The 15,205-nt window shown below is 38.3% G+C and overlaps 1 protein-coding gene across 2 annotated transcripts in view; it reads right to left on the reverse strand.

Moving 5' to 3' along the window:
- nbeab (neurobeachin b) overlaps window positions 1–15,205 on the reverse strand; it is a 359,639-nt gene that overhangs the window by 48,661 nt on the left and 295,773 nt on the right. For both annotated transcript variants that reach the window (XM_055196954.2, XM_055196955.2), the window contains 2 exons: window positions 14,336–14,451; window positions 8,584–8,696 (listed from right to left, as the gene is read on the reverse strand). In XM_055196954.2, the coding sequence (XP_055052929.2) occupies window positions 8,584–8,696; window positions 14,336–14,451 (229 nt within the window). The remainder of the gene's footprint in view (window positions 1–8,583; window positions 8,697–14,335; window positions 14,452–15,205) is intronic.

Consider the following 15,205-nt stretch of genomic DNA (forward strand, 5'->3'; position numbering starts at 1 on the left):
TTATTTAATGTTAAACAATGTGAGTAGCGCGACAGGGATTTGAGCAACTTCCTGAGTCATAGCTGGGTGGCGTGGACAGGCACCACCGGTGTGCGTATACTCATAGAAAACAATGTGTTAGATTTTTTTTAGAACGGCGCGACGCTGCGTGTCTAGTGTGCGACCCCCTTAACTGTAGGTTCACACCAGACGCGAGTTCAATGATTTGCGCAAGTAGATGCAAAGTCAATGCAAAGACGAGATCAGACGTGTAAACACGTGACGCGATGTGAATGACGCGATATTGCGGCTCGTTTGTCGCAAAAACAAGCACTATTCGCCTCAAACGCATCTACGCCCAAGTTGAAAATATTCAACTCGAGCGAAAAATTTGCATTACATGGAGTAACACAATTCAGAGTTCACACCATCCGTGGAAGAGGTGTCAAGAGCGAGTGATTTCAATGTTAAGTCAATGTAAAGACGCGTTGATGCGTGTCTGGAGTTCTCGCAGCGTGAATGAGGCGTTTAGCATGGTAGACGCGATTCCACCTCATTTGAGCGTTGGCAAGAGAAACGTGCAAATTGAAAAATGTGAACTTTGGCGGAAAAATTTGCCGCGCTAGCCAATCAGGAGCTTGCTTTGGTAGTTACGTGATTATAGGAAGCAAGCAGAGTCGCAGAAGCAGAAGCCCCTCCCATGACGCGAATTTTCGCGTAAATGTCTCGATGACTAGAATTTCACGTGCGGCTTTCACGCGAAAAGTAATGTCCAAATGTTCAAGCACCCAACTACGCACGCACATTAGACACAAATTTAAAGCCTCAAACGCATTTGGTGTGAACCCACAGTAAGCAGAACTTTGAACTGCACTGATGTGAATCAAGCATATTTTTCATGATGTTTGTATGTCACACTAAATTACTATCCCCATTTAAGTTCATTTAGTGGACTTCTCTATGGATCCATCTGTACTCGCTGGTGCACCGGATTCTGATGTACACAGAAGTAAGCAATAAAAACTTACAATGCAGTCTAGTCTTGTATTGACATAAAATCTACTGATCATAGTTTTCATTCTGAATACACATCATGTGATTTGTCTGATGATGTCATCAATAATTTCCAACCCCTCCCATGCAACAACTGTTATATACATCTGATACATACTTCCCTATGTTTTTCCTTATAGAACATCCTGTTTCACTTTGAACGTGTCACATTACGGAAGTAAAATGGATTACAAACAGCACTTCTGTTGACATTAATGTTTAATGTGTATTTTCAGAGTTTGCATATTCATGCGCCTTCAAATTTAGTTTCAATGCAGATTGTGTTTGTCTATTGGATGTGAGCTGCATGTGAATCTGAGAGTTTCTGTTTCTGTTTGTGTACAAGACAATCTGAAAGACCTCAGCTAAAGACAGCAAAGTAATGTGGCCTGGCTTAACCTTGTCTGACCTGATTTACACCCTGTACATACACACCGCTCTGCCCTGACCATCCACTGCAGTTAAAACACTCAGAAAAATCCTGGACAATGTCTACAATAAACAGGCATTCACTGAACCTTGTAAGTCTTTCCTGTTATCTTTCTTTCTCATATGCATACACATGTTGATAAACCTGTCTTGATACAACATAAACAATTTGTAATAAATTTGCATGCTGCAGTATAAATCTTGTAATGGCTTCTTCACAGATACTTTTATTGGACATCAAACACTGAAAACGAAACACAAAAGGATGGAACTGAAACAGAAGTGCAAGAATAAATCCATTAAAGACGCAAAATAACCACAATATCACTATTCATAAATGTTTCTGTTTACAGACTGATGTAATAGCAAGTGTTTTATTTATTTATTTAATAATTCACTTTACTGGCATTCATTAAAAGGTCCAGCCTTTCATTAGCCACTGATCTGATTCACAGATGTGTGCAAAAATAAACATTTTATAATCTAATTTGAAATACGAAAACTAAAATTTGGGAATTTGGTTTTAAAAGTAAAACAACAAAATGTACACTATGGCACAAAATTATAAGAATTATAAAAATGATCTCTATCAAACTAATTTATTTTACAAATGCCATTCAAATCATTTTGTACTTCAGATGTTACTGTATATTCATCTCACAAACAAATATTTCTTTAAAACATCTCATGAAGCACAGCGTAATTAAAGCTGTTCCCAATTTTTAACATAACAGCCATCACTTCATTAATGAAGCTAAAAAATAGCCTCCATGGCTTTTCAATCAACAGTGGTAGCAGGTGACAAAGTCAGTCAATATTAATATACTACGTGTTATTGACGAACAGGACGAGACTGGCCCTGAAGATCAATACTTCCTTGTAAATCCCAAAGAGTGTGAGCGTGGGAGAGGAGCTGGTTGTTTTGAGGAGTGTGGGAATTTTTGACTAGCATAATGTCATAAATATCTTAAGGAACGATATGTATAGCATTTTTGAGGAAAAACACCACAAAACACTTATCATTTGGTTTCCTGGGATTTCTGAAAAAAAATTGAGCATACTTAGATAGGATGATACAGCTGCTTTTTTACAATAACTTTGTATTTTCTTCCCACTCTCCCCATTCCTCCTTTTCATTCCCTTTACTTTTTTAATGACCATCCACACTGATGTTAGCACGGTTAAGGCGAATGAAAGAGAAGTTTATGGAGATCTGCTGCGATTTATGAGGTGATAATGACCCGCCATGTGACGTCCAGGGCTGACCATGATTGGGCGGCCAGCCACAGGATGTCTAGCACGCTGTAAAAGCCTTCTTAGTGGGACCAGTCAAGAGCTGGCTGCAAGATGAGTCCATCTCATGGCAGAAAAAAGAGACACTTAAACGGGGAAATATTGCACTTGGCATAACACAAATCGTTTGCCCGGCTTAACATGGCAACTGTGAAACAGAGGCAGCACTAATGTTTTTCAGTGGATGATGAAGAGCTCCAATACTGCCCATCTTTGTTTTTAGTTATGTAAAGGTGTTTTGTGGAAATATAGTTGTTTAGTAAAAATAATGTAAAATTTACTCTAAAGTATGCAAAAGAAAAAAAAAAACATTAGAATACTTTGCACAAAAAAAGTACAAAACGTTTTTGTGATTTACATAAAATCATATCCTACATAATGTTAAAGGATTAGTCAATTTTCTAAAAAAAATAATAATAATAAATCCAGATAATTTACTCACCCCCATGTCATCCAAAATGTTGATATCTTTCTTTGTCCAGTCGAGAAGAAATGATGTTTTTTGAGGAAAACATTCCAGGATTCTCATTTTAATGGACTTTCATGGACCCCAACACTTAACAGTTTTAATGCAGTTTAAAATTGAGGTTTCAAAGGACTCTGAATGATCTCACACGAGACATAAGGGTCTTATCTAGTGAAACGCTTGTCAATTTTGGCAAGAAAAATAAAAAATATGCACTTTTAAACCACAACTTCTCGTCTTCCTCCGGTCCTGTGATGCGCCAGCGCCACCTCACGCAGCAATACAAGAGGTCACATCAAGAGGTCACGGATGACATATGCAAAACTACGTCCCAGTGTTTACAAGTGTGGAGAAAGAGGGCCGTTCCAAAGTTGTTGTATGTCGAATGATACTAATTAATGTCTTTGTGTCAGTTTATTGTTTAAAATGGTCCGCAAATGTGCGTTTCATATATGTAATGCGTGACCTTTCAACGTCATTACACAATTACATTGACGTGTTACAGGACCGGAGGAAGACGAGAAGTTGTGGTTTAAAAGTGCATATTTTTTATTTTTCTTGCCAAAAATGACAATCGTTTTGCTAGATAAGACCCTTATGCCTCGTTTGAGATCATTTAGAGTCCTTTGAAAGTGCAATTTTAAACTGCATTAAAACCGTTAAATGTTGGGTCCATCAAAATGAGAAAAATCCTGGAATGTTTTCCTCAAAAAATTATTTATTCTCAACTGGATTTGAATTTTTAATGTTATTATAACCTAAAAATGCTATGTGAAAGTTTGTAACAGAAAATAGTGGTTTTCATCTTTCTTGTTATAGAAAAAAAATTTTTCCCAAATTATTCAAAATGGATTTATTGCGTTTTGGAATCAAACTCTTCAAATATAACTGTGATATCTCTTTAATACTGCCTGAGTAAAGTCATGCCAAAGATTGAAATAAATTTGAAATGAATGAAATCAAACTTTGTTGCTCCTAATCTCATAATCAGATCATATATACTAACTACATTTATGTTAAAAAACATCTATTGTAATCGTACTATAGCCAAAACAATTTACTATTTCCTATTCAATGTTCAATCACATGCTGAGTGCACTTAATAGGGTGAACAAGTAACCATGTAATTGTCTTACTTAAGACTCTGTGGGGAATCAGTGTTAAATATAAAACAGGAGTTTGTGCAAATGTAAAGCTTTCCAGACTCCCGTTCCCAAAACTACCCGAAGGAAACACCATGCAGCATGCGCTTATAGCGTCCCAACTTCTAACGAACCAAATTTTTGCATGTCCTGTGAAAGATAAAAAGTCTGGATGGAGAATTTTGAAAACATGTTTAAAGCACATGACTGGAAGACGTCCATACAGTATGACAGAGTTCCCATTGCTTTATAATTAAGAGTGCTTTTAAAATTCCAACTTATAAGATGGATTTAGGAAGATTGGGTCTTTTCGACATGTGATCGAGTACAGTAAGTTATAAGTCATACAAGCACAGCCATAGCTGTTTTGTTTTAGAATATAAAAGAGCAAAAGATTAGAACTAATTAGAGGTGTAAAATTGTAATGGTTGATTCCCAATTCATTAATCATAACGAGGACAATATCTGCAGGCACAAAATAAAGGTCACACGCGTGTACGATATGACACATCTTATTCAAGTATTTAATGAAGAGTTTAAATAAATCCCTTGTGGCCTAATTAAACCAAGTCTTTTCAAATCCCCACCAGACACACCTATCCAACCACAATATCTGTTAAATAAACGAATTATCTAAAAATTAAAAAGCCATTTGCTTAATACGGGAGGTTGCAGTTTAAAAGTTACATACTGTAAAAGCTGTAAATTTGACTACTAGAGAAAATGTGTTTAATTTAAAGAGATAGTTCACCCAAAAATGAAAATTCTGTCATCATTTACGCACCGTCAAGTTGTTACAAACCTGTATATTTCTTTGTTCTGCTAAACACAAAGGAATATATTTTGAGCAAATGGTTTTTGAGCACCATTGACCTCCATAGTATTATTTATTTGTACTATGGAAGTCAATGGTGCTCCTGCTTCATGATTGATTACAAATATCTTCATTTGTGTTCAGAAGAATAACAAAATTTATACAGGTTTGTAACCTAACTTGATAATGAGATAATAATGACCGAATTTCATTTTGAGGCGAACTATCCTTTTAAGGTCATCCTTAACAATAAGACTTAAAGGATTAGTCCATTTTCTTAAAAAAAATCCAGATAATTTACTCACCACCATGTCATCCAAAATGTTGATGTCTTTCTTTGTTTAGTAGAGAAGAAATTATGATAAATATATGTAAAACATTCCAGGATTTTTCTCATTTTAATGGACTTTAATGGACCCCAACACATAACAGTTTTAATGCAGTTTAAAATTGCAGTTTCAAAGAACTCTAAACGATCTTAAACGAGGCATAAGGGTCTTATCTAGCGAAACGATTCTCATTTTTGGCAAGAAAAATAAAAAATATGCACTTTTAAACCACAACTTCTCTTCTTTCTCCGGTCGTGTGATGAGCCAGCGTGACCTCAAGGTATTGCGTAATGCCGTGGAAAGGTCACGTGTTGCATATATGAAACGCACATTTGCGGACCATTTTTAGACAATAAACTGACACAAAGACATTAATTAGTATCATTCCACATACAAAAATGTCGGAACGGTCCTCTTTCAACACACTTGTAAACACTGGTGCGTAGTTTCGATACGTCATCCGTAACCTCTTAACGTGATGACACGTGAGGTGGCACTGGCGCGTCACAGGACCGGAGGAAAACGAGAAGTTGTGGTTTAAAAGTGCATATTTTTTATTTTCCTTGCCAAAAAAGACAATTGTTTCGCTAGATAAGACTCTTATGCCTCGTTTGAGATCACTTAGTGTCCTTTGAAACAACAATTTTTAACTACATGAAAACTGTTAAGTGTTGGGGTCCATTAAAATAAAATAAAAAATCCTGGAATGTTTTCCTCAAAAAACATAATTTCTTCTTGACTGAACAAAGAAAGACATCAACATTTTGAATGATGTGGTGGTGAGTAAACTATCTGGATTTTTTTAAAGAAAATTTGGAATGAAAAATATGCTATATTTTGTCTCTTACAATACGCTGTAAATTTCAGATAACATCAGTGGATTTGTAAGCAATACCATCTTATGATTGTAACCATTTGCTTACATATTTTGAAACAAGTACCATAAGACATATAAATCGTCTGTCATTATAGTTTACATGCATTTAAATCATGTAACTGCATCGGAATGAATGTCTAAAAAGAACATGTCATTTCTTATAAAATAGCCTCTGACAGCTCCGCCCTGTGAAGCTCATGAAATATAATGACGACAAACCACAAAACAATATTCCAACCCAATCTTCCCCTCACACTGTTTACCTTGTTTTTCTGCATGCAAACCACAACCTCGAGAACAATTACGCTTCCACGGGCAACTTTCTCATGTTCAAAAGATAAGCCCTGAGTTCTGTAGTCGTTTATTGATGGCAAAGCCGCAGAGTGCCGTCATGCGGCGCTATCAGCACAATCTACCCCGGAGACTCGCATTCTGCATTTCATATATCAGAGAAAATTACATTAAGGAACTGTGTGCCGGCAACATGCTGTCAGGAGGAGTTGCACTTGTTTTCACTGTCCTCATAAGCGGCTGAAAGCGCAACACACAGCTTCAGAGTAATGCAATAAAGCTCCCGCAGGTCAAAACAAAACAGATGCGTCTCTGAAATGAGTCAATAGAGGAAAAATGTCTGAAAGTAAAGGAGTCAGATTAGGCTGGTCTGCGTTACCCATAATTCATCTCTTTGCACTTTTAAAATAAAGGTGCTACAAAAGGTTTAGTGAAAAATTCAAAAATAAATAAATAATAAACTTATGAGAAACTGTTGAGTGATACATGAAGATTTGTATCGGGTGAGATAATTGTGTAAGTTCAAGTCTAGTCAACTGGAATTATGTTCGCATGAACAATCAGACATTCATAACAAGAGATTTGCACAACTCAGGTAATTATGTTTGCTGTCAGTTCTCTTCTATACCTCGGTAGCCGCTCAAAAAGAGCCGTTGGAGACACTTCATCTAATTTCCTGTCAAAGCCGCACAAAAGAAGTGGAGGAACGTGAAATCGCGGCCGAGAGTTGGCTCTGAGAGAGCCTCGCGTATGATGGCTTCGCATTAGCACGCGCCAATTAATAGCTGCGAGCGAGACGGCTTCCCTTTTCTATCAGCCACCTGTCAGTCAAAAAGGAAATAATCATTAGATTCTAATAAATCTGTCGGCCGTGTCAATGTAGCTGCCATGCAAAAATGTGCTAGTCTTAGCCCGAGGCACCCAGAGACCTGTTTTTCGGTTATTTGGCGCACAGTTGAATGCACACGCTATTGGTGCAATAACTTCAGGTGTGTATCGTAGGCGGGGTTGAGAGGGGAATTATGGTACATATCAAGCAGGATATTTCAGCAGCGCTGCACAATGCTGCCCATCACCGCGACGCTGGAGGGCATTCGCACCAATTTGACTGGCAGCTGCTTCCTGCTAGGCGGGTCACGAGACGGGACGCCAGGGAACGGTTTGCGTGTCTGGGGCTCTGGGAATAGCGCAGGTGAGAATTTGACGGAGGGTGTGTTCGGAAGAACCGGCAGGCCAACTTTGTGTTTTCCCAGACGCGCATTTGCCATGCAAGATGGAATTGTTTGCTTTGAGAACATATGGAGGCATCTGCTAGATCAGTTTGGATGCAGTTTTGGAAAAAGACTCATATTTGCAAAAATGCCACCTACTTCATTATTAAAAACAGCACACACTCACTCCTTTCAATCTACAAGGCCGTCCGCCCCTTCATACATTATACAACAAAGGCCGGGGTCTTTACAGCAAGGCACTAGGGAGGCAGGTTAAAGCCCCTGTTTTTGTATGAGCACTGGTGAATCTTCAGAGGTTACAGCCCCAGGCTAGCCAAGGACATGCATCAGGACCGCCGCAGGCCTGTGAACCCCTGCTAATGAAGGCAACTCAAGCTGGTAAACAGCAGAGAGTGGATGTCACAAGCATATATTACAATACATCACTGTCTAAGTCGGGCCAGGGGTCTTCGTCTGCCCACCTGGTCCCATACTGACATGTTCAAGGAGTACAGTGCTATTATAAAGGAGATATTACTGGTGCTGAATGCAGATTGGGTAAGAGCTAAGATTATAGTTCTCACTTAATAGCTATACGTTTGACTAACAGCTTATAATGTATGCCAATAAGCGAATAGATGAGCAAATATAAAATCTATACAAGATATAAAATTATACATCTGTGTGTGTGCGTTGCACCTTTGAAAGATCCCTGAAGTTGCCAGGAACTGTAAGATCCAGTTCTTCGGATTCGTAGTTAGTGAGCACCCATGGGAAAACAGGATACTGGTTCAGATCATTGTAAGTCCGTCCTGAAAGATGGAAAGAAGTGAATACACAGGGAACCCAAAATACATTTTATTAAAGTGACCATTTTTGCAGGGCTTCATTAGCATTAGCAATAAAAACAAAGATGTGCTGTTAATCTTATGCCATTAATTCATAATGTGGTAGTGTCTTTAAAAATTAAGAAGAAAACGAAAAAAACTGTTATGGGACATTAAAGGTGCAGTGTGTAAATATTAGTAGCATCTAGTGGTGAGGTTGCGAATTCCAACCAACGGCTCAGTCCACTGCTAACCCCTCGCTTTTAAAACGCATAGAGAAGCCTACCACCGCAAAAACACGTTATTGTCGGGGACAAAATGGTAAAAAAAGTTTGTCCATTACGGGCTTCTGTAGAAACATGGCGGCACAAAATGGCGGCTTCCATGTAAGGGGAATGTATGTAGATAAAAACGTCTCATTCTAAGGTAATAAAAACATAACGGTTCATTATAAAAAGGTCTTTATACACCTCTGATAGTATAGTTTTGTATATTATTTTGCATTTCTGTCAAGAGATCCTTCTAAAAATTACACACTGCACCTTTAAATTCAATTGTTTCCAGTGATTAAAAAAATACCTGAGGTTTTCATAATACTGAGGCACGTACAGTAATACAATAATTTGCTTTTAGCAAAGATTAACAAGAAAATATTGATGTGCTTGGACTTGCTAATGACTACATGACAGCGCTGGAGGCTTCTTAAAGATGTGATATTTTGACCACATTGTTTTAACGGATAAAGTCACATTGCTTGCTGCAAATTTGGAAGTAAAGGGGTAATTAAAGGCATTTTCTTCTAGAAATTGACATGGTGCCCTTGATGCCTCCGTTTGATACGGTCAGGCACCTTCTCTGATTGGTCAGAGATTTGTGGTAACCGTGGAAATCTATATGAAGTATCTATGATGGAGCACTTATGCAGCAATGCAAGAGACGCCAGATGTGCATTTGTCTAATTTTTTCACTCTCCCTCTTAATCTTTGGTTGTAGGAATATGGATCTCAGATGGTTGAAACTGCCACAGGAGAACCAATTATGAGAGAGGGCTATAAAACACTATCATACGCAAGCAACAAAGAGATACAGTGGCAATTTTTATCTTTAAAGTGGGATAACTATAAATAAAAACAACACAGATCTGACATTTCCTGTGGAATTGTGGGAGAATGCGCAAAGAGCAGGGTTGTCGGATATGAAATCTGATTCTTAACCTTGGTAAAATCACCCACGGTTATCTTAACCCACAAGGAGTCCCACTGAAGTAAATGATTTTAGGTATCTAAAGACGATGTGTGGAGTTTCCTGAAGATTCTGAAGGTTTTTTAGACCCCTTCATGATGGTTGAAGTTGATATTCTAGCATATGTGAAAAGTCTGTGGGCTTATTACCAGACCCATCACAAATTATCATCATTAATCTACCTCCTAAACAGTCAGCTCTTAAAGAGTACAGACACAAACACTTTCATGATTTATGAAGCCATCAAGTGTATTAATACAATGAGCAGATTAGTTTTGATGCAATTAACAGAACAAGTATTTATTAAATGCACCCACAACTTTATTAAATGCACTCACTACCTGTATCAGCTAATTGTACCAACTAACCATATCCACTAACTGTATCAACTAACTTTATCCACTAACCATGTCAGCAAACTGCACCCACTTTAACAGGTCTCACAGATCTGTACAAGCTATAGACAGTTATAGTCACAAAAAATTTAGATTTATTTATTTGCGTCCATAGCACGAAATTCAGCTTTTTTTCGTGCCTTGAGCACAAATGTCTTTTTTGTGTCACGAATTTCTATAAATATTTTTTTGTGTCTGTGTTTTTTTTTTCCGTTTCATTTTATGCATTTTTTTCTTATTGTTTTTTTTATTTATTTTCTTACCATTGTCGCTTGGGGTTAGAATCCCTTTCTGTTACATTTTTATCTAACCCCAACTCCAGGCGAGAATAGTTTTAAAAGCGGAAGAAAAACATAAAAAAGTCTAAATCTAGCCCCAACCCCAAGCGACAATGCTTTAAAAATAGGCCAAAAAAGAGAAAACAATACATAAAATTACATTCTCGCTCAAGGCACGAAAAAAGCTGAATTTCGTGCCACGGACACGAATAAATTAATCACATTTTTTGTGGCTATTTTGTGGCTATTTTTCAGTTAAAAACATAAGACATACAATCGTAGTTTCATTCTTACTTTAAAATGTAGGGGTTGCTTTTCTGTAATAATAATAATAATCCTCTATGACGTATGCGGTCGACAAATATGACTTCCGGAAGACCCCCCCTGAAATCCTGGACAGGAAGCGTCCGGGAAGAATGGCACGTATGGTTGGTCACCCTACAATATCAGCTAGCCGTAACCGCTAACTGTATTAGCCAAAAACGTTCAATGCATCAACTAACTGTAACCGCTAACTGGTTTAGCTGACAGTAACATTTAACTGTATCAGCTAGCTGTAATCGCTAAGTGTATCAACCAGAAAAGTTCCCTGTTTTAGCTATCCGCAACCGCTGACTCAGTGCCGGCGCCAGCCGAGCGCTGATTAGGGGGCGTCTTAAATACCAGAGGGGGCGATCACACAAAATGCATTTAATTCCCCAAGCTAGAAAATACATATAGCTTTGGTACGTCCCCTGAGACTGAGAACGCGGGCTCATTGTCGACGTGCGTCAAGCCATCAACACAAAAGGCTTGTTCAACTCCATGCGGCGCTGCAAGAACTGACAGCCGGAAGACGTCAAAGTACCGCGAGAACGATTCGAGAAATCATGCAAAGTGTAATTTCGTCTCGCTCTCGCGGCGCTTTGACGCCATCGCCTCACAGTTCTAGTGGCGCCGCTTGAAGTGTAACAAGCCATGGAGTGGGCATGTGTTTATTAATGTCACGGTAGAATACATGCACACTTGATTTTTTTGTTTTGTTAAATAATTAGACTATAAAATTCACTTTAGGAAGACAATACACAAGGCAAATGTGATTTTTAAATAAAATTTTATCATTAAAATCCAATTCAACATTTATGGTGATCTGAGGGGGCGGGATAGTGCCGGTGAGGGGGCTCTGCGCTGACTGTTTTAGCTAACCATAATGGCTAATCGCTGAATTGACTAACTGTACCTAATAGCCAAATCAACTTACGGTACACTAGCTGTATCAAAACGCACTAACAGGAAGACAAAGGAGTTGTGGCCTACTGTTTAACTGTTGTAAGACATTGAGCCATGTGGACAATTAAAGGATTATATAATAAGTATATAGTTCAATAAAAAAAAAGAAATAATACGGGATGCATAGTCTATTCATATTCAGATGCATACACTGACACAGACCAAATCCATCCCAAACCCTCAGCGTAACAATCTCAAGATAGGCTGGGTCTACTATGAGGTAGTCTTGATTAACCAGGTTAATGCCACATTGTAAAGAGAGGCCGAGTGAAAGAGAAAGGTTGAGATGAGGGGAGGTTGAGCTGACAGGACCGAGACCCGGGTGGAAGATGTTAATATCACTGCAATAGCGTTTAATTAGGAGAGGACCGGCTCCACATTAACACCCCTCTCCTTCCTGTCTGTGGACCCGGGCTTTGCTGACACCTCTGTCAGCCCAGGTCATTACCACTCTTGCCTTTAATGAATTTTACCCCGTTCCAACTCTGCCTTACATCTAATTAGCTGACAATAATGTTTCGAAGTCACGCCGGAGCTAAATATAAATATGCATGAATATGCAGCGCGAGCAGAGATGACACATTTCAGTGTCAAGAGAAGGTGTGTGTGTGTGTGTGTGTGTGTGTGGTGAGTTCTCACTAGTTCAGATCAGAGACTTTGTTACAGTATATTTCAACTCTGCACACACTTAAATACGCTCAACCATACTAATTATCCAGAGGAGTCCAAAGCTCTTTGTCTAAAGGAGAGAGAATATAGCTCCTAAATAAATAATGAGGAAAATACAGTAATTATTGTGTGGCAGAGACTTTTTTACAACGCAAGACTGCAAATGTTTTTACCGCATAACACAGGCACAGAAAAATGCTTCAAAAGTTTCAAAACACTTGACTGAAATGTTTTAATGATCTTAAAATCATTTTCTGAAGATGTATGTTTAAATGTTTGCAATTACGTTTGTATACAAAAAAATAAAATATGTGTGCCAGCATAAAAATGTGCCATACATTTTTTTTTACTAGAACACTAAATCATTTTTTTAATGAATGACTTGGATGAAATAATGAAGAAAAAGCAGCCATTAATATTGTTTTAAAATCATCTCAGGGTGAGACCTTAAAGGATTAGTCTATTTAAAAAAAAAAAAAAAATCCAGATTATTTACTCACCACCATGTCATCCAAAATGTTGATGTCTTTCTTTGTTCAGTCGAGAAGAAATTATGTTTTCTTGAGGAAAACATTCCAGGATTTTTCTCATTTTAATGGACTTTAATGGACCCCAACACTTAACAGTTTTAATTCAGTTTAAAATTGCAGTTTCAAAGGACTCTAACGGCGCATTCACACGGGGCGTCAGCGTTAACGCTTCCCATTCACTTTTAATGGGTGACATCATGCGTTGCCGAACTGAATTCTGGATCCGTCGGCGCCTCGTCACTGCCATTGCTCGCGGCAGAAGTTGAACATTTCTCAACTTTTCAAGCGGCAACGCGTGCGTCAGCCAATCAAATCGCCTTACGCAAATTACCTAGACAGAGCCAGCCAATTACGTTTATGGAAGAACGGAGCATGTGTAGCGGCCACTGTGATTGGATGTTGGCCACGCTTCAGACAAGCCTTCCGTTAAGCGTTAACGCTGACGTCCCGTGTGAATGCGCCGTAAACGATCTCAAACGAGGCATAAGGGTCTTATATAGCGAAACGATTGTCACTTTTGACAAGAAAAATAAAAAATATGCACTTTTAAACCACAACTTCTCATCTTCCCCCGGTCGTGTGACTCGCCACCGCGACCTCATGTAATACGTCATCATGTCAAGAGGTCACGGAGGACGTATGCGAAACTACGCCCCAGTGTTTACAAGTGTGGAGAAAGAGGACCACTCTGACGTTGTTGTATGTGGAATGATATTAAATGAATTTCTTTGTGTCAGTTTATTGTTTACAATGGTCCGGAAATGTGCATTTCATATATGTAACACGTGATCTTTCCACGTCATTACGCGATTACGTGAGGTCGCACTGGCGTGTCACAGGACCGGAGGAAGACGAGGAGTTGTGGTGCAGATTTTTTATTTTTCTTGCCAAAAATGTCAATCGTTTCGCTAGATAAGACCCTTATGCCTTGTTTGAGATCGTTTGGAGTCCTTTGAAACTGCAATTTTGAACTGCATTAACTGTTACGTCTTGGGGTCCATTAAAGTCCATTAAAATGAGAAAAATCCTGGAATGTTTTCCTCAAAAAACATAATTTCTTCTTGACTGAACAAAGAAAGACATCAACATTTTGGATGACATGGTGGTGAGTAAATTATCTGGATTTTTTTTAAGAAAATGGACTAATCCTTTAAGAAGCTGCATAAAAAAAATTCAAAAGTAGGATGGTTTGGAAGCAGAAAAAATATAAATAAAGAATCTGTCAATGGAGTACATCTAACCTGCGATGGTATTAAGGAACATCAGGTACTCAAAGTTTGAGATCTCTCGTCTTTGCCAGCGTTGAGTCATGTTAGAGGATTTGAAGAGTTGACGAGGGGTGGCCAGAGAGATCCGCCTGCAAAAAAAGCAATAATAAGCAAGGCTCTGGCTCAACCGCACATTTGTTTTCATTTACTAGGATTATTGCGGACAGCAGATGGCTTATAACTCAGAATATGACAATGTAACGTTTTGCATCCAAAATCAGACAAAAAGAGTACAAACAGATAGAGGCATACACCAGCGCAGACACGCAAAGCTGCCACGGTCTTTACTGTGGTGTGTACTGAATGCATCGTTTCCAGCGAGAGAGATTCTTTGCAGATGACTATAATGCGTGTCTTTGCTCTTGAAGTATGTACAGCACACATGCTACTAATCTGAGAGCAACAGATAATTCTGGTGCAATGCCTAAATTTAACCTTTCTCAGAGATTCATGTGCAAACCTTGCATTTTTTTGCATGTGTATTGGTTTAATTTTGTGCACCCTACCTGTACTTTTTCTTTAATGAATAAATAAGCAGTAAAATGTATATAAGGTATTAGTAAAAGTGTAGTAAGGGTAGACAGGGAAAGTGCAGTATTTATTAAAGGGACACTCCGCTTTCTCATTTTCTCACTAATTTTCCAGCTTCCCTGGAGTTAAACATTTGATTTTAACATTTGAAAAAATAATGGAAATTATCTAAACTTAAAAAGCACAGTATAGGGATACCACAGAATATGATCATAACAACAAGGGACTATTGATAAATGTAATCAAGTTGGGAGTCTCATTTTTTTTGGCCATCAACACCAAAAAGGTCAAGAAGTATTTAACTGAGTGCGA

The sequence above is a fragment of the Misgurnus anguillicaudatus genome, chromosome 24, assembly GCF_027580225.2.
Source record: "Misgurnus anguillicaudatus chromosome 24, ASM2758022v2, whole genome shotgun sequence".
In the NCBI taxonomy this organism is placed as follows: Eukaryota; Metazoa; Chordata; class Actinopteri; order Cypriniformes; family Cobitidae; genus Misgurnus; species Misgurnus anguillicaudatus.